The sequence below is a fragment of the Tachyglossus aculeatus genome, chromosome 14, assembly GCF_015852505.1.
Source record: "Tachyglossus aculeatus isolate mTacAcu1 chromosome 14, mTacAcu1.pri, whole genome shotgun sequence".
Classification (NCBI taxonomy): Eukaryota; Metazoa; Chordata; class Mammalia; order Monotremata; family Tachyglossidae; genus Tachyglossus; species Tachyglossus aculeatus.
In genome coordinates, this window is record NC_052079.1 from 42435136 (window position 1) to 42454935 (window position 19800).

General features: G+C 43.1%; 1 protein-coding gene across 2 annotated transcripts in view; it reads right to left on the reverse strand.

Moving 5' to 3' along the window:
* The window catches only part of GNPTAB (N-acetylglucosamine-1-phosphate transferase subunits alpha and beta), a 56579-nt gene that overhangs the window by 35007 nt on the left and 1772 nt on the right, over positions 1 to 19800 (reverse strand). For both annotated transcript variants that reach the window (XM_038756478.1, XM_038756479.1), the window contains exon 2: positions 8602 to 8687. In XM_038756478.1, the coding sequence (XP_038612406.1) occupies positions 8602 to 8687 (86 nt within the window). The remainder of the gene's footprint in view (positions 1 to 8601; positions 8688 to 19800) is intronic.

Sequence of the window (19800 nt, forward strand, 5' to 3'; positions counted from 1 at the left end):
GATCAAAGACAGATATAACAGAAAAAGTAATAAAAATTAAAAAGGAGATAAATTGGGAAATGTTTTTTTCATGAGAAAGCATATCTTATAAGCCAATTACATCTGAACACAGCTGTCATGAATAAAATGAAAATTATGAGACAGTTAAAAATTACGGAAATAGCAAATAAACTAGAATAACAAAGTGAAAGAATTAAAAAGTTAATGAAATGAATGAATGAAACAATGGTATATGATGATGATGATGATGGCATTTAAGCGCTTAATATGTGCAAAGCACTGTTCTAAGCGCTTACTATGTGCAGAGCACTGTATTTAAGGGCTTGGGGGAGTACAATACAGCAGAATTAGTGGACATGTTCCCTGCCCGTGAATGAAAAACCAAGAATGGGTAATTCACAAAAAACTTCTCTCACTAACCAAAAACTGGTTAGCCAATGAAAACGAGGTTACACTTATCACAAAAAAGAATTTTTAAAAATGAAGTTAATCCAATGAATGATGAACATAGCCTATGCCCTGCATGGAACTCCTTCCCCACTCAATTTTCTTTTTTAATGGTATTTGTTAAGCTCTTGCTGTGCATCGAGCACTGTTCTAAGGGCTGGTGTAAATACAAGTTAAACAGGTTGGACACAGTCCTGGGGCTCACAGTCTTAATCCCCATTTTACACATTAGAGAACTGAGGCACAGAGAAGTTAGTGAGATCAGAGTCTGTCTTTACTTTAGAAGCCCTCCTAAAAAACTCACTTCCTCCGGGGGCATTCTCCACCTCCTAAATCAAATCATCCCATCAGTCACCCTGAGCACTTTCGTACACAGTTGCTTATCTGTCCACTTATTCATTCACTTCTTGCTTACTTTTGCTGTTACTGGTGGTACTGTTTTCCCTCTTGTTCTTACTTGCCCCATTTGACTGCAAGCTGGAGGGCAGGGGCCATGCCTTCTCCATTTATCATATGTTCCCAAACGCCTAGTCCAGTGTTCTGTACGCAGTGGGCACTCAAATACAAGTGATGGCGACAAAAAGGATAATGAGAAAAGTCAAAATGCTTGCCAGGGATTATTATTCACTTGCCACTTGGAAGAGTGGGGGAAGAGAGAGGCACACAGAAGGGAAGAGAAGACCAGTGGAAGTGAGAAATAATAATAATGATGGTATTGGTTAAGTGCTTACTATGTGCCAAACACTGTTCTAAGCGCAGGGGGGGATACAAGGTAATCAGGTTGTTCCATGTGGGGCTCACAGTCTTAATCCCCATTTTACAGATGAAGTACCTGAGGCACAGAGAAGCCAAGCAGCTTACCTAAGGTCACACAGCAAACAAGTGGCAGAGCACTTGTTCCCAAGCCCATGATCCTTCCACTGGGCCACACTGCTTCTCTGAGAAACAGCTAGAGAGCCAAGGGATGGTACAGAAAAAGGGATAAGTGATCTAATAAAGTCTCTTTCACATCTGGCACTCACAATCAATCTTCTCTCCAGTTTACAGAAAAGGGAACGCTCACAATCCATCTTTTCTCCAGTTTGCAGATGAGGGAACTGAGGCCCAGTGAGTAACCTGCCCAAAGTCACACCGCAGGCCAGTTACTCCCACCTCTGTACTCTTTCCATTAGGCCATGCATGCCTAAATAAGTTTGCAACTGTTACAGTTCACTGATGAGTTGTTCGACTTAGGTATAAGAAGTAGCATCATCTACTGAGCACCCACTTGGTGTGGTGCACTATACTAGGTGTTTGGGAAGTAGAGAAGTGTGGGAAATGTTCCCTGCCCATAAGGAGCTTACACATTAACAGGGAACACAAACACAAAAATGCTTATGACTGTCAAATTAAGCAGACATATGCATGAGTGCTAAAGGGTGTGTACACAAGTACATATGGAAATTAATCAGGGAAGCCGTGTTGGAGTTGGTGGAATTTTAGGTGACCTTCCTTTGAATGGGGGAAGAGCTGTGTTTTCTCAGATCATCATCATCATCAATCGTATTTATTGAGCGCTTACTGTGTGCAGAGCACTGTACTAAGCACTTGGGAAGTACAAATTGGCAACATACAGAGACAGTCCCTACCCAACAGTGGGCTCACAGTCTAAAAGGGGGAGATAGAGAACAAAACCAAACATACTAACAAAATAAAATAGAATAGATATGTACAAGTAAAATAAATAGAGTAATAAATCTGTACAAACATATATACATATATACAGGTGCTGTGGGGAAGGGAAGGAGGTAAGATGGGGGGGATGGAGAGGCGGACGAGGGGGAGAGAGGGATTTCCAAACCAGAGCAACAGTTTAATAGGGGGAATGAGAGTTGATGAGGCAAAAGCGAGGTAGAGCAAGAAGGATGGCTTAGGACGAATACAGAGAACATATTTGTTGGTTTTTTTTGTGGTTGCTGTTTTTTTTAACTAGCATTTGTTAAGTGCTTACCATGTACCAGGCTTTGTACTTAGCGTTAGGAGAGATTCACACTAATCAGGTGACACACAGCCCATGTCCCACCTGGGATTTATAGTCTTAATCCCCACTTTATAGATGAGGTAACTGAGGCACAGAGAAGTGACTTGTGCAAAGTCACACAGCAGGCAAGTGGCAGAGCTGGAATTAGAACCCAGGTCCTTTGACTTCAAGACCCTTGCTCTATCCATTAAGCCACACTGATTCTCCATTGGGGATGAGTGGTGAAGAAAGCAGATAGGGTCAAGCTAGATTGGGGAGAGCTTTGGAGTTGACCTTTAGGAGTTTGTGCTTGCTGAGAAGAAGCACAGGAAGTCAATATAGGGTGTTAAGAGATGTGGTCTCTGTGACACTTAAGGAAAATGATCTGTGCAGCAGCATGCAGTATAGATTTGAGGGGAGGCAGGGAGGAGGCTGTGAAAACCAGCAAGGAAACTGACGCAATAGTTTAGCCACGGTAAGATCAAAGCCTGTACAATAGCTGTAGTTTTTGTTAAGTGCCAACTATGTGCCAAGCACTACACTAAGTGCTCGGATAAGAACAAGTTAACCAGGTTGGACACAGTCCCTGTCTCAGGTGGAGCTCAGTCTAAATGGAAAAGAAGAACAGGTATTGAGACCCCATTTTACACGTAAAAACAACAAAAAAAATCCCAAAACATAAGATTGTCCCTTGTTCTTCTAGTTTTTCTCTACCCCAACCCTTAAACTGGCCCCCCATTTTCTATTCCTATTTTCTATTCTATTTTCTATTCTATAAGCGCTTAGTACAGTGCTCTGCACACAGTAAGCACTCAATAAATACAATTGACTGATTATTCCTCCCCCCCGCCCTCATGGTTTTAAACTCCTGACATGGGCAGCCCTACGGCAACTCACTTAGGACTATATATATATATATATATATATATATATATATATATATATATATATATAGGTTCCACTACTGAAAGCCAGGAGAGCCTTCACTGTCACTGCCACTTACTAGGGACCATTGCTGAAACCTGCAGGAGCTCTCATGGCTGCTGCTGCTGGACCCCTCAAGAGCCCTCACTGCCTCCACCAAAACCTAGGAGACCCCTCGCTGCTGCCACCGCTTAACGCCACAGGAGTCAATTCTAAGGCCCCGTCATGACTGCCTCCACAAAACTTCAGGGAGACAGTGGTGGCTGCTGCTTCAGCATTCCCTGGGAATGGGGCTGCAACAGTAAACTCCAAACTGCGAAGAGCCTGAAACTGTTCTAGCCCCAGTTCCCTACCGATCTTTGTTTCTTGTCTTGGTGCTTTCTTTCAACTCTCCTTATGAATCTGTTGCCAGTCTCCTCTCCCTCTTTTATAAGTGTTCAGATTGTGATCTGACCCTCGAGGGCCAGGGACAGTGCCTAATTCCCATCTATGTATTCTTTCCCAGCGTTTAGTATGGTGCTCTGTACACAGTAAGCACTTCATATTATTAATCAATCAGTTCTATTTATTGAGCACTTACTGTGTGCAGGCCGCTGTACTAAGCTCTTGGGAAAGTAAAATATAACAGAGTTGATAGACACATTCCCAGCCCACAACAAGCTTACAGTCTAGATGGGGAGTAGACTACTACTATGACCAAAAATTCAAAAAAAGCCTAGGGGTGGGAAGACAGGAGAAGGAGCAGCCACAAAATTTGGGGTTCAGAGGGACAGGAAAGGCCCTAGGAATGAAGGAAAGGTGTGAATGAGGGGAGGGGGGCAGCATGGAGGGATTTACAGTGAAACTTTTACTTACCTATATGGCCTGTTTACAATGGGGAATGACACCGACAAACTGCATGTAAACCTATGGTCCTTAAAAGAGTGGCAGGATCTTCAAAAACTGAATTTCAGAAGTCTTTTCTTTTTCTATGGTATTTGTTAAGCACTTACTACGCGCCAGGCCCTGTACTAAGCGCAGGAGTAGATACAGGATAATTGGGTTGGACACACTCCCTGTCCCATATAGGTAGGGCTCACAGTCTTAATCCCAACTTTACAGATGAGGTAATTGAGGTCCAGAGAAGTTAAGTGACTTGCAGAAGGCAAGTGATGGTGCCAAAATTAGAACCCAGGTCCTCTGACTCCTGGGCCCATGCTCTTTCCATTAAGCCACATTGTTTCTCTTTTCACGCTGCCTTTTTTCAACTATTTCTAAGTCACTCTTACTCAGAGCAAAAATGTCTTTCCATGTATGGGACCTAGGGCAGTAGCTCCTCCCACAGATGACGTGGATGAAGAGGAGACTGGGAATCTGATCAAATTTATTATGAACATATTACCAGCTGAAAAACTGGGGTTATTTTATATGTAAAGCAAATAGGAAGATTTTTAAGAATCATAAAGATTTAACAGCCTTTCTTGGTTATCAAGGTAACTGGCTGCTTGGTTTCAGACGTGCACAGCCTGTGAATTTTTAAAATGAATCTAACCTAAACTAGCAACCAATTGTGATAAATGTTACGCTTACCGTGCCCTTATAGGCAAAACAGGCCCTCCTTCTCCCCTAATGTTGTGGCATGCTCACACTATAGGGCCATGGCACATTCACACCCAGGGGTATGTGGCAAAATTATCATCTGCACCTCTTCCTACTTTCCCTTCATGCGCATTCCTTACCTCCACTAACTCTGATCATGCCACTGTTCAAATGGCTGCAAAAAAGAGGCAGAGTTAAGTTTATTTTTTCTTCTGATTTTTCTATCTGTTTTAACCCCAACTAGAACTGCTTCTATTAAAAAATGGGCACGTGTAGTATGTTTTATAGGAACTCAAAAACAAGTATAATTCAAATAAAAACTTCTTGATAATCTTTCAATATTCCTTCAGCCACTCATGTCTCAATTTTCTTTTGAAGCAAACTTTTATAAAGGGATTTCACTCATTTATCCATTTTTTCCTGATTCACCCAGTTCTAAAACAAGAATCAAAGTTGTAAATGAAAGGTTCATTCACAAAACCCAAAATACTCCAATTCTCACTCAGTAAAACCAGAGTATTCATTTTTTAAAGAAAGGGGAAGACGTAGGAAAATTGAGAACACTTTAAACACGCAAACACTTTAAGAAGCAGCGTGGCTTAGTGGAAAGAGCACGGGCTTGGGAGTCAGAGGTCGCAGGTTCTAATCCCAGCTCTGCCACTTGTCTGCTGTGTGGCTTTGGGCAAGTCACTTCACTTCTCTGTCCCTCAGTTACCTCACCTGTAAAATGGGGATGAAGACTGTGAGCCCCATGCGGGACAACCTGATTACCTTGTATCTACCCCAGTACTTAGAACAGTGCTTGGCACATAGTAAATGCTTAACAAATACCAACATTATTATTATTATTATTAAACATCTGCTTTTAAAAATTGAAACGTTTGGAGATCTTGTGACTTGGTCAAAAGAGTGACTCAGTTTCACTAAGATTAGTATCTGCTGGCTCTGACTCCGAATTCTTCATTCTAACCACCAGATCGGAAGCCAAGTTCACAAACAGCTAAGCCAGTAGAAGCACATTTACAATTAAACTGAAGACATATTATTCACCCTTTGACAAAGATTTAAAATAGTGGTGACACTAATGAATGTGCCAATTTAATCATTACCCAGATGAACAAGGAATAAAATCAGCCTTTTATTTTACTTCAGTTTTTCCTCTCCTAATGATATTTCCTTTTGAAAATGTGATTTTCACACAGTATCAACACAGAACTCTCAACATAAATAGTAATTGTGTATTCAATAGTTGTAAATCAAACCAAAACTGGACCATTTTCTTAGTAGTTCAACAGGCAATTTCAGGGGCAGAGCATGCCCAACACTACTAAAATAGTGAGTACCAAACAACACTGTTTTTTAAAATCTGTCCAGATAAATGTTACTCTATCAGTTCATACTTTTGTTACCCAAATTTTTTCAATTTGAAATATCAATCTGCATAACCAACTATCATTTTGTATCATCTGCACTGGGGAGGGGAAAGGGTACAGAGAGAAATCATCCATCTCTATGAAATGGTAGATAGCTGTTGTGGTTGCTGTTATTCTTCGATCAGAAACTGTCTCAGCAAAGAAGACCTTATCACTGTGGCCCCAAAACAGAAATAAGCAGCAGCTTGAGCCAATCCCTGAATACACGCCACTTCCCCCTTAGGGAAAGAGGAGCTGTGAGGCAGCTTTCTCAAAGGCACAGAAACTTTTTTAATGATATTTGTTAAGCACCTACTATGTGCCAGGCACTGTACTAAACGCTGGGGTAGATACAAGCTAATCAAGTTAGACACAGTCCATGTCCCACATGGGGCTTTAGACATAGTCCACGTCCCACATGGGGCTCATGGTCTTTAAACTCCCTTTGATGGATGAGGTAACTGAGGCACAGAGGAGTTAAGTGGCAGACAAGTGGCGGAAGCGGGATTTGAGCCCAACTCCTTCTGACTCCCTGTGCTCTTGGCCTGGAATGCTGCCCAGATCAATGTGGTGATCCACGAGACTTTCCGAGAGTGTATTTTCAACCCAGTCTGGCAACCAAATCCAGGGCAGGCCAAGTGGTCCCACCAGAATCGAGTCTATGTTTGGTCTCCCTTCCTGAGGTTGTCGCAGAAAGGGCATGGCAGATAGGCAAGATCTGTGGTTCTTCAGCCTTCCCATATGTCTTGAGTAAAATCCCTGGGGATAATATCCTCGATTGGTGGCGGTCCAAGAGCCTGGCTACCAATCCCAGTCCTACTAACATCCCCCTGCTGCCTCTTGGGATTGTCCTGCAGCAGCTGCCAGAGCAGCCAAAATTCCTAAAATAGAACTGGTGATCAAGGTGACTCCAACTGAGCTGGGGGGCTTTGCCAAAGTCCTAGACCACTGACCTAGAAACCATTCACTCCTCTATCATCACTTGGACAAATGGGGGCCAAGAAGCTGTACTGGGTTGAGCCTCAGTAACTTCCTGGAAGCCATCCTTGACCTTTTGGATGGGAGAAGAGGGGAAGTATGGGGTTAAACTGCTTTTCCTTCCCCAAGAGAAAACAAAGATAGGCTGCTGTGCCACTGCACCAATTGAAACAGTTCTGTTTTAATTCATTCATTCGTTCAACTGTATTTATTGAGCACTTACTATGTGCAGAGTGCTGTACTAAGCACTTGGAAAGTACAATTCGGCAATAGAGGCAATCCCTGCCCACAACATGCTTACAGTCGGGGCGGGGGGGAGACAGGCATCAAAACAAGTAAACAGGCATATATATAATTATAGACATATAGCGATATACATAAGTGCTGTGGGGTGGGGAGGGGGGGAAGAGCAAAGGGAGCGAATTGAGACAGGAAGGGAGGGGGAGCTGAGGAAAATCAATCAATCGTATTCATTGAGCGCTTACTGTGTGCAGAGCACTGTACTAAGCGCTTGGGAAGTACAAGTCAGCAACACATAGAGACAGTCCCTACCCAACAGCAGGCAGGGGCTTAGTGCTATCTTGAAGCTAGTTTAGACCACCACCAGTATTGAAAGAGCTTGAATGGCTTACTTTCTGAGCAAAGGTTTTATTTTTTATAGAAGGCAGGCCTTTAAGCCAGAGTTGGGTGATCATCTGAAACACAGTGCATCTTTTAAGACCGACTGAGCTATAAAATCATTTTTTTGAGGACAGTGGCCAAAGCTATGGAAATTTTCACTTGCTTAGCCCTTTTTTCAAACCTCCCCTCCCCAAACCACTCTAGCTCCAAATTCCTCACACTATCCACCACTGAATCTCATCAGGTACCTGGTGACTTAGGGGCTGAGCTCATGGCCCAGACTCTCACTCCTTCAGGGCTGACAACTATTAGAAGTGCCAGTAGTAGTGATGCAGGCCTGCTGGTTTTGCCAATGGAAATCCAAGTCACCTAGCAACTCCTTAAGAATTTTTCCAGAAATTAGAGACCAACCCAGGTGATTCCAGGCATCTGTAGTATCATTTTCCAAAGAACTGGAAAACTGTGTACTGAGTCTTCTGCTCTGGGCTGAGAACAAACTATGACTAATCTAAATTCCAAAACTACTGTCAAAGAAATATTTCATGGAACTGCATGTTTCACTGCACATTTTACTGGATAGAGTTTATTTTAAGACATTCACAAAGATCCCATAAGTCTTGATAATGTCCAAAATAATCTTACCGATTTTGGAATGACTTTCCAGCAACGTTATCTCTGTATGAATCAAATAAAACATGATATTGGTCCCGACTCCACTCCAAGACAACCTGTAAGAATGAAAAGGTTTGTTACATCACTATTTATTTTTAAAAATGCTTCCCAGTATTCCTGGTTTACTAATTCTCAGTTCTCTCAGATAACTGAGTTTGTTTTTAGATAGTGGGCCTGAAAAGTATTTAAAGAGGCATCAGTTATCATGGGAAATAGTTAATAATTCTAAACTAGAAGATACTAATCTAAAACAGCTGTGTGGGGCAAGTACCTTAATACTTCCCACTCCTCACCTTGAAGACAACCCCCAAATTTCAGGTTGACGAACACCTGAAGATTAGAAGACTACTTAGAAAAAGAGCCTTCACTCAGACACACTAATAAGAAGATATTTACCAGTACAGCTTATTTTAAGCATGTTGTAGGTGCCGGGGGACAAAAGTAGTATTAAAGACACTGTTACTCCTAGCAGGGATTGGATCCAAATGTCCCTCACCAGTCCTGTCCCAGAAGAACCTTTTAAGGGACACTGCCTAAGAACAGCTTGTTAGCACATACAAAGGCTGCCTGAATTCAGACTTTTCCATCCTGTATCAGCCCCATTCTCTCACACAGCAGTTCACTGAGCCTCAGCAAATGGACATCAGGATGAGGAAGAGCATAGTACCCTACCATCCTGTGATGGCATCCCTAATTTGGGCTCACTGAACCAATTAGGAGCCAGGCAAGGATGCAGTCTTCAAAGGGTGGAAAACCCTATATCAATCACAACAGTGTGGCCTAGTGGAAAGGGTAGTGGCCTGGCAGTAAGAGGTCCTGAGCTCTAATCCCTACTCTGTCAACTCCTTGCTGTGGGACCTTGGGCAAGTCACTTAATTTCTCTGTGCCTCAGTTTCCTCAACTGTAAAATGGAGATTAAATACCCATTCTCCTTCCTACTTAGACTGTGAACCCCATGTGGGTCAGGGACTGTGTCCGGCTTAATTAACCTGTACCTATCCCACTGCTTATAACAGTGTTGGGTACATAATAAGTACTTAACAAATACCACTAAAAAGATCATTCTTCAACCAGGGTTACAGTTGATACCCAGTATAAAAGACTAGAGGATCAGGGGTACCTAGAGAGAGAATGCGTCAAAGATGCCACCCCAAGGTCAGAGAAGACAACCTAAGGATTCCTTCCTTCTTTGCAGGCTTGCCCCTCTGAGCTAAAAATACCTGCTTACATTCTACCTCTGATTCTGGGATGAAGTTCAGGTACCTCCTTCCTTCCCCTACCAGCCTGAATTCGGATTTCTGAATGAAAAGGAGTTAAAGTTATATATGCCTGCTTTCCAGGTTTACAAGTTTAACAACTATTCTAAATAGCCCCAAAAGTCCAGGTTTTTTTTTAAGCTAAAATTTGCTTACTAAATTACTGCAAAACGAAAATGTTACCACTTATAAGAATCAAAACCAGGGCCTATTTAAATGGAAAAAATGTACCTGGCACAAAATGTAAAAAGATAAGCAGAGTACACAATGCTGACATTTAGGCACTCATTTACACGGTTACGCCTTCTGCACTGACTTCAAGACAATATGAACTATAATGCAAAAAGGGGGAAGTTTGGGAAAAGAAAAGAAAAACAATAAATATCTCAACACTAAAGCAGTGTTTTTCAGTATCTTACAGTCCTCTAGACAGTATACCTGTGGGCAGGGAAAGTGTATACCAACTCTGTCATACTGTACTCTCCCAAGCACTTAGTACAGTGCTTGGCACACAGTAAGCACCTAATAAATATGATTGATTGATTTCTGGCAGAGTGTAACACATTGCAGAGGAAATGGACATCAATAATAAACCCATACACTCGACTGTTAAAGGCTAAGAGGGGGATCTCTGCAACAGGATTTGCTTCCCAAGTGCCACTTCATTATTACTATCAATTTAATGCATATGAAGAGTCACAATATGTTAGGCACAGTAAATGAATAAAGGCACTACATGGAAATCTTAAGAGTAATTCTTTACATCTAGTCTCCAAGACTGTAAGCTCTAGATTGTAAACTCCTGGTGGGCAGGGGACATGTCTACCCACTCTCCTTTGACTATCAATTAAGTGCTTACTTAGTACTAATCTTTGCACACAGGAAGCCCTCAATACACATCATTGATTTGATCCATCCAAGGGATTTCAAAGCACTTTTCCACCAGCATTTGGCAAAAGAAAAATAGAGAATGAGGATTTATTATCATCCCAGTCGCACATACAGAATCTGTGTGAGTTAGTTTCTAAAATCTGAGCCTCCAGATCCAAGGTTTTAGAGGAAATCTGAATTGTACTCTCCCAGGTGCTTAGTACAGGGCTCCGCACAAAGTAAGAACTCAATAAATATCACTGACTGACTGAAACCCAGGAGTCCAGCCTTGTTGCTCTGAAGTAACCCTGTATTCAGTTACTTCAGAAAGGAATCCGGATGGAACTTTATCCAACTTGGGGTAGAGTGATGTTTGGAAGCATGAAGAACTTAAATAAGCCCAGAGGGCCCTAAATTTACCAGTCCATTTACCATAATACTAGAGGGGTGTGAAGAAACCCACTGTCAATTCACTCACTCAAGTTTATTAAGTGGGAAGCAGCTTGGCCTAGAGGAAAAAGCATGGACCTGGGAATCACAGGACCTGGATTCTAATTCCGGCTCCTCCACTTCCCTGCTTTGTGACCTTGGACTAGTCACTTAAAGTCTCTGTGCCTCAGTTTCCTCAACTGTAAAATGGGCTGCAATATCTGCTCTCCCTCTTACGTAGTCTTTGAGCCGCACGTGGGACAGAGACTGTGTCTGACCTGATTACCTTGTATCTACCCCAGTGCTTAGAACAGTTCTTGACGCATATTGAGAGCCAATAGCATTTTTAAAAGCACTTAGTACAGTGCTCTGCACACAGTAGGTGCTCAATAAATACGACAATGAAAATAGTGCATCTAATCAATCAGTCAATGGCATACAATGAGAAGCAGCATGGCTCAGTGGAAAGAGCCTGGGCTTTGGAGTCAGAGATCATGGGTTCAAATCCCGGCTCCGCCACTTGTCGGCTGTGTGACTTTGGGCAGCTCACTTCACTTCTCTGGGCCTCAGTTCCCTCATCTGTAAAATGGGGATTAAGACTGTGAGCCCCCCGTGGGACAACCTGATCACCCTGTAACCTTCCCAGCACTTAGAACAGTGCTTTGCACATAGTAAGTGCTTAATAAATGCCATCATCATTATTCAGCGCTTAGAACAGTGCTTTGCAAATAGTAAGCGCTTAACAAATGCCATCATCATCATTTACTAAGCACTGACTATGTGCAGAGCACTGTACTGAACATGTGGGAAAGTACAATATGACAGAAGTGGCAGATACGTTCCCTGCCCGTAACGGGCTTACAGGCTAAAGGGCTGTGCATTAAGGAATTTTTGTGTTTGTGCCCTTTTTTGTGTGTTGAAGTGCTGCAGTTAGGTGGAGGAGAAGCAGATGGGAAATCTGCACATGAAGACACCCTCCCTGAACCCTGCATTTATATGGGTATGAGTCTGAGGGAGACAGAAGCCCCCCTTCCCACTTTACTGAGGATTCTGGGGACTCCAAATCTCTGTGGTGCAACTTTGCTTTTTTAAGTAGTGTCAGACTGCTACCCCCAGAAACCTTGGCGTGGTGCAGTCACCTATTGCTCTAGGGCTCTAGCCTCCATCTCAGCACCACCCCCGCCCCACCACCCCTCTTCAGAAGCCTCTGACCGAGTGCTGTGATCTTGACATCACCTTCTGGACGGCCCCGTCTGCCTGTCATGTGATGGATGTGGTTTGATACATTTAGCTCACCTCCTCCAGGAGGCCTTCCCAGACTGAGCCCCTTCTTTCCTCTCCCCCTCGTCCCCCTCTCCATCCCCCCGTTTTACCTCCTTCCCTTCCCCACAGCACCTGTATATATGTATATATGGTTGTACATGTTTATTACTCTATTTATTTATTTATTTATGTATTTTACTTGTACATTTCTATCCTACTTATTTTATTTTGTTGGTATGTTTGGTTCTGTTCTCTGTCTCCCCCTTTTAGACTGTGAGCCCACTGTTGGGTAGGGACTGTCTCTATGTGATGCCAATTTGTACTTCCCAAGCGCTTAGTACAGTGCTCTGCACATAGTAAGCGCTCAATAAATACGATTGATTGATTGATTGATTTAGATTCATCCCAGTGTGCAAGCATCTGGGACCACACCCAGTTGAGGACCAAAGCCTCAGCACAACTGGCAGGAACCTGTTGCACTACCTTGGGTTTCCTGCCTTTAACAGCGTGAAAGGCCTAGACTGGCAGGAATAAGTGGCTGAGAGAAGGAGTCCCAAGAGACTGTCCCAGCTTTTGCACATGTTTTTTATTCTGGGAGGAGGTTCTGGCAGTTATTCAATCTGTCACCAAACTCAAATTACATTCTCCAACAAGGAACTGACAACGAACACTTAAGCCTATTTAAATAGGTACTGAACACTTAATCCTTTCTGGGGTTTTTTTTGTCAGGGTTGCATGCTTATCTATTTTATCTTTTCCCTGTTTTATAAGTTACTGTAATTCACTGCTGCATACATATGCATGCATGTTGATGAAGAGTACACACAATGTTCTTCAAAATATCCAACTCTGTAAATCAGCTGAGAAGCATATTTATCTTTCCAAATAGCAACCCAAAGCCTATGAAACTTTTCTGAACCACAATCATTTATGTTGTATGATGTTTGGCCAGAACTTAAGGGCGTGGATCGTGTCTACCAACTCTATTGTACTGTACTCACCCAAGTGCTTAGTACAGCTCTCTGTACACTGTAAGTGCTCAATACCATTGGTTGGTACCTTAATTATAATTAATTCAATGCTACATAATGAAAGCTATGTCTTTCTCTCAGCTTATCAATAACACGTACTGAGAACTTACTCTGTGTAGACCATTAAACTAAGTGCTTGGGACAGTTACTAGCCATGATCTCTGCCCTCATGGACCTAACCTAGCAGGAGAGACTGACATAAATGACTGGTATGACTAAGAAATAGAGTATAATATTATGTACTTAAGTGGTACAGGGATGGGTGGGGAGTTTAGGTGACACAAAAGTGAAGTGTGTTGGGGGGAAGGGGGGAAGCTGCAAGATCAATCAGGGAAGGCTGCCTGGAGATGTGATTTCAGAAGGGCCCTGAAGATGGGAAGAGCAGGGGTCTGTCAGATTTGAAGGGGGAGGAAGATCCAGGCAGAAAGGAGGGTATGAATAAGAGGTTGGCGAGGCATTTGAGAATGAAAGACAGTGTGTAGGTTGGCTTGACAGGAATGAAGCGTGTGAGATATGGTGTAGTAGTAGAGGAGCAAGGATAGGTGGGGTGGGGGAAGACAGCTGATTAAATGCGGTAAAGGAGCTAAGAATCAGGAGTTTCTGCTTGATGCAGAGAGGAATGGGCAACCATTGAAAGTTTCTGAGCAGTGGGAAGAAATGCACAAATCAACGATCCATGCAGCGGTGAAGCCCAGACTGGAGAGGAGAGAGACTGAAGGCAGGGAGGTCGGCAAGGAGGCTGACACAGTAGTCCAACTGGGGTGTGACAAGTGCTTGGAACAATGTGGTAGCAGTTTGGACAGAGGAACGGGCAGATTCTGGAGACATGAAGAAAGAACTAAGAGGATCTGGTGAATGATTAAATGTGGGGGTTGAAAGGGAAGGAGGAATCAAGGATAATACCGAGGATGCAGGTTTAAGAGATGGGGGATGGTAGGGCTGCAGACAGTAAATGGAAAGCTAGAAGAGAGAGAAACTGTGGGAGGGAAGATGAGGACAATTTGAGACATGTTGAGCTCGATATCGGCATCCATGTCTTTTAGACTGTGAGCCCACTGTTGGGTAGGGACTGTCTCTATATGTTGCCAATTTGTACTTCCCAAGCGCTTAGTACAGTGCTCTGCACATAGTAAGTGCTCAATAAATACGACTGATGATGATGTACAGAAGTCCTGGAGGGAGAAGCAGATGCAAGTCTGAGTATAACTGCAAATGGAAATACTCTGTGATCCACATCTAAATCAAACACACGATGAGAGTTCTGAAATTAAACTATTTTTCATTCTCCCTGATATAGAAAGTTTCACTGTAACTGTGAATTAACTGTTTGTCAGGTCTGCTTTCAAAGCACTTATGATTATGTACTAAGGATGTACTTAAATGCAAAAGACTATCATCAGCAACATTTATTGCACACATGTGTTCAAGGCACAATAGTTAAGCACTTGGGAAACCACAGGAGAAGTAACAGACATGGCCCTTGTCCTCAAGGTGCTTGAAGGTTAAAAGAGAAAATGTTTAAAGTGTACTTTGACACTAAATTTTACAAGTTTGTGCAACTCCACTCCCATTTATAGGACTATGGTCCTAAAGTCAAATTTTTCCACAAAGTGGTGTCTTTCAAAAGTACAATCCAGGGGGAGAAAATGTAGGAGGAAAATGGTCTTGTGTTTATGAGTGCCACTACATGGTATGGTTATCTACTAGAGATGGCCACTCTATGGGGGCAATCGCCCCCACAGCTGCTTGACCTGGACTCCCAGGCTCACTGATTGCTCCTCTCAGGCCAACCTACTTACTGGGCATCACTCATCTCTCTTGTCACTCACACCCTTCTTTCTGCCTGGAATTCCCTCCTCAACATCTGGCACACCATAGCACTCCCTATCTTCAAAGCCCTTCTGCAATCACATCTCCTCCAAGAGGTCTTCCCTGGTTCATCTCATCTTCCCACTCTATCTCCCCTCCTCACCCCACCTACATGCACCAACTACTGCCACTTCTGCGTTTCCTCACCTAAGCATTTGGGTACTCACTCCCCACCCCAGACCACTTATGCACCTACCCTTTTACTCTACTGCTTCCCCGCAGATCAATTTTTGCGTGTCTGTCTCCCTGCTGGAATGGAAACTCCTTGAGGGCTGGGACCATTATCTACTAACTCCACTGTTCTTTCCCTATGCAGAAAAAACACTCAATAAACACTACGAATTCATCTGACAAGACCTGAAAAGTTACCAGTTAGGTCTCAAAAGAATCAATGCGGTGGCTTTAAGGCCTACGAGCTCTTTGAAACCTGTCCCCTTCCAGTTTCCATCGCTGCTGAAGTCCCTGCCCCGTTGTTGCTCCAGTGATCAAGATGAAAAATGTGTATGTATGGTGCCTACACAATTAATCTCATCCATTACACAAAGAGGCAAATTAAAGCATTTCCCAACTACCTAACACTACCTGTATATGTAATTTATTTATATTAATATCTGCCTCTCCCTCTAGATTGTCAACTTTTTATGGGCAGGAAACATGTCTATCAACTCAGACTGTTCTCTCCCAGCACTTAGTGCTGTGCACTGCATACAGTAAGTGCTCAGTAAATACAACTGATTGATAAAAAGGCACGAGGGGCAACTACCATTTTTTTCCAGCTATAAGGCATCATCCTATTTTGAATCCTGGTCTCTTTGAACATTCACTTAAACACATCCAGTATTTGAGCATTTACTTATTTATTATTTATTTACAGTAAAAAAATCTTTAAATCACAACCCACTGCCAGACCTGAACCAATGTATTTGTTCTTAAACAGGATTGCCAATCACATTTAATCATCTTAGGCCAAGTTATCCCGTCTCTGCACATTGTCAGTTTATCATCAAGAAGAAATATACACACACACATATCTATATAGATATATAATATAAACAAATAAATTACTCCAAGGGCAGAAACCAAGATACAGACATCTTGAAGAATTTCAAACTTTGTGATTTTACTTTAAGGCTTTGTTCCCTACCTACTAAGCTAGTTCCCTAATTGTTTAGTTTCCTGATTGCCAAGATGTTCTGAGTCGGAGCGCAGGCCAGCTGCCCACATAGAATCATGTGCAAGGTTCGGTGGGTCGATCTCATGACCATGAAACTGGTTTGGAGCTACTCAAGGTCTCTTGTGGGAGTGAGCACAAGTGGAAAAGAAACACAGGCATCGTCGGGTTAGGTTTTAGTCCATCTGTAAGAGGCTGGTTCCTTTATCTCAAGGTTAAGTCCCCTGAATTCCACCGGTCTTTTCCAGCCGAATCCCAAGTGCCCAGTCACAAGGAAAGAGGGAGGGGGGAGTCAAGGAGAGAAGTTGAGGATGAGACTAAACATTTTGAGAAGCGGTAATTTAGGGCAAGCGGAAAAGAGCACGGACTTTGGAGTCAGAGGTCATGGGTTCAAATCCCGGCTCCACCAACTGTCAGCTGTGTGACTTTGGGCAAGTCACTTAACTTCTGTGGGCCTCAGTTCCCTCATCTGTAAAATGGGGATTAACACTGTGAGCCCCCCGTGGGGCAACCTGATCACCTTGTAACCTCCCCAGCGCTTAGAACAGTGCTTTGCACATAGTAAGTGCTTAATAAATGCCATCATCATTATTATTATTATGGTATTTGTTAAGCGCTTACTATGTGCCAAGCACTGTTCTAAGCGCTAGGGTAGATACAAGGTAATCAGGTTGTCCCACACGGGGTTCACAGTCTTAATCCCCATTTTACAGATAAGGTAAGGCAAAGAGAAGCTAAGTGATTTGTCCAAAGTCACATGGCTGACAAGTGGCAGGGTCGGGATTAGAACCCACGACCTCTGACTCCCAAGCTTGGGATTAGAACCCACGACCTCTGACTCCCAAGCCCGGGCTCTTTCCAAGAAGCAACGCTGCTTCCCACGGCGTCCAGGGATAAAGCCCGGCGGAAGCGTAGAATCTGGTTTTAGGGAGAGGTCGGAGGGAACAGATAAGGTAAGAAAGGAATGGGGAGGACACATTTTAAAACTTCAGGGTCTAGTATGTTAGTATGTTTGGTTTTGTTCTCTGTCTCCCCCTTTTAGACTGTGAGCCCACTGTTGGGTAGGGACGGTCTCTAGATGTTGCCAACTTGTACTTCCCAAGCGCTTAGTACAGTGCTCTGCACACAGTAAGCGCTCAATAAATACGATTGATTGATTGTCTCTATATGTTGCCAACTTGTACTTCCCAAGTGCTTAGTACAATGCTCTGCACACAGTAAGCGCTCAATAAATACGATTGATTGATTGATTGACTGTATATGTTGCCAACTTGTACTTCCCAAGCGCTTAGTACAGTGCTCTGCACACAGTAAGTGCTCAATAAATACGATTGATTGATTGCTTGATTGACTGTCTCTATATGTTGCCAACTTGTACTTCCCAAGCGCTTAGTACAGTGCTCTGCACACAGTAAGCGCTCAATAAATACGATTGATTGACTGACTGTCTCTATATGTTGCCAACTTGTACTTCCCATGCGCTTAGTACAGTGCTCTGCACACAGTAAGCGCTCAATCAATCAATCAATCGTATTTATTGAGGGCTTACTGCGTGCAGAGCACTGTACTAAGCGCTTGGGAAGTACAAGTTGGCAACATTTAGAGACAGTCCCTACCCAGCAGTGGGCTCACAGTCTAAAAAATAAATACGATTGATTGATTGATTGATAGGTGTGGCACTTGGAGATACTGGAACAATACCTGTCAGAGGGCCCAGATAAAAAGAAAGATTAAGAACAGAAAAGATTCAAGCCCAAAAGACTGCAACCGGATTACGGCACAGAAGAACCGTGGCCTGTAGGGAGGGCGGATCAAAATCATCATCATCATCAATCGTATTTATTGAGCACTTACTGTGTGCAGAGCACTGGACTAAGCGCTTGGGAAGTACAAGTTGGCAACATATAGAGACAGTCCCTATGCAGCAGTGGGCTCACAGTCTAAAAAATAAATACGATTGATTGATAGGTGTGGCACTTGGAGATACGGGACCTGTACATATCTATTCTATTTTATTTTGTCAGTATGTTTGTTTTTGTTCTCTGTCTCCCCCTTTTAGACTGTGAGCCCACTGTTGGGTAGGGACTGTCTCTATATGGTGCCAACTTGGACTTTCCAAGCACTTAGTCCAGTGCTCTGCACACAGTAAGTGCTCAATAAATACGATTGATTGATTGATTGATTATACCTGTCAGAGGGCCCAGATGAAAAGAAAGACTAAGAACAGAAAAGATTCAGGCCCAAAAGACTGCAACCGGATTATGGCACAGAAGAACCGTGGCCTGTAGGGAGGGCAGATCAAAATCATCATCATCATCATCAATCGTATTCATTGCATGCTTACTGTGTGCAGAGCACTGTACTAGGCGCTTGGGAAGTACAAGTTGGCAACATATAGAGACAGTCCCTACCCAGCAGTGGGCTCACAGTCTAAAAAATAAATTCGATTGATTGATTGATTGATAGGTGTGGCACTTGGAGATACGGGAACAATACCTGTCAGGGGGCCCAGATAAAAAGAAAGATTAAGAACAGAAAAGGTTCAGGCCCAAAAGACTGCAACCGGATTACAGCACAGAAGAACTGTGGCCTGTAGGGAGGGCGGATCAAAATCATCATCATCATCAATCGTATTTATTGAGCACTTACTGTGTGCACAGCACTGTACTAAGCGCTTGGGAAGTACAAGTTGGCAACATATAGAGACAGTCCCTACCCAATAGTGGGCTCACAGTCTAAAAGGGGGGGACAGAGAACAAAACCAAACATACTAACAAAATAAAATAAATAGAATAGATATGTACAAGTAAAATAGAGTAATAAATATGTACAAACATAAACACAGGTGCTGTGGGGAAGGGAAGGAGGTAAGATGGGGGGATGGAGAGGGGGACGAGGGGGAGAGGAAAGAAGGGGCTCAGTCCGGGAAGGCCTCCTGGAGGAGGTGAGCTCTCAGTAGGGCCTTGAAGAGAGGAATTCAAGGCTCCCCCGGGGTGGGGGGAGGTGATAGATAAAGTCAAGGAGAGGTGAAGAAAAGTCATCATCATCATCAATCGCATTTATTGAGCGCTTACTGTGTGCAGAGCACTGGACTAAGCGCTTGGGAAGTCCAAGTTGGCAACATCTAGAGACAGTCCCTACCCAACAGTGGGCTCACAGTCTAAAAGGGGGAGGCAAAACCAAACCTACTAACCAAATAAAATAAATAGAATAGATATGTACAAGTAAAATAAATAAATAGAGTAATAAATAAGTCCAAACACATATACAACGTCGCGGG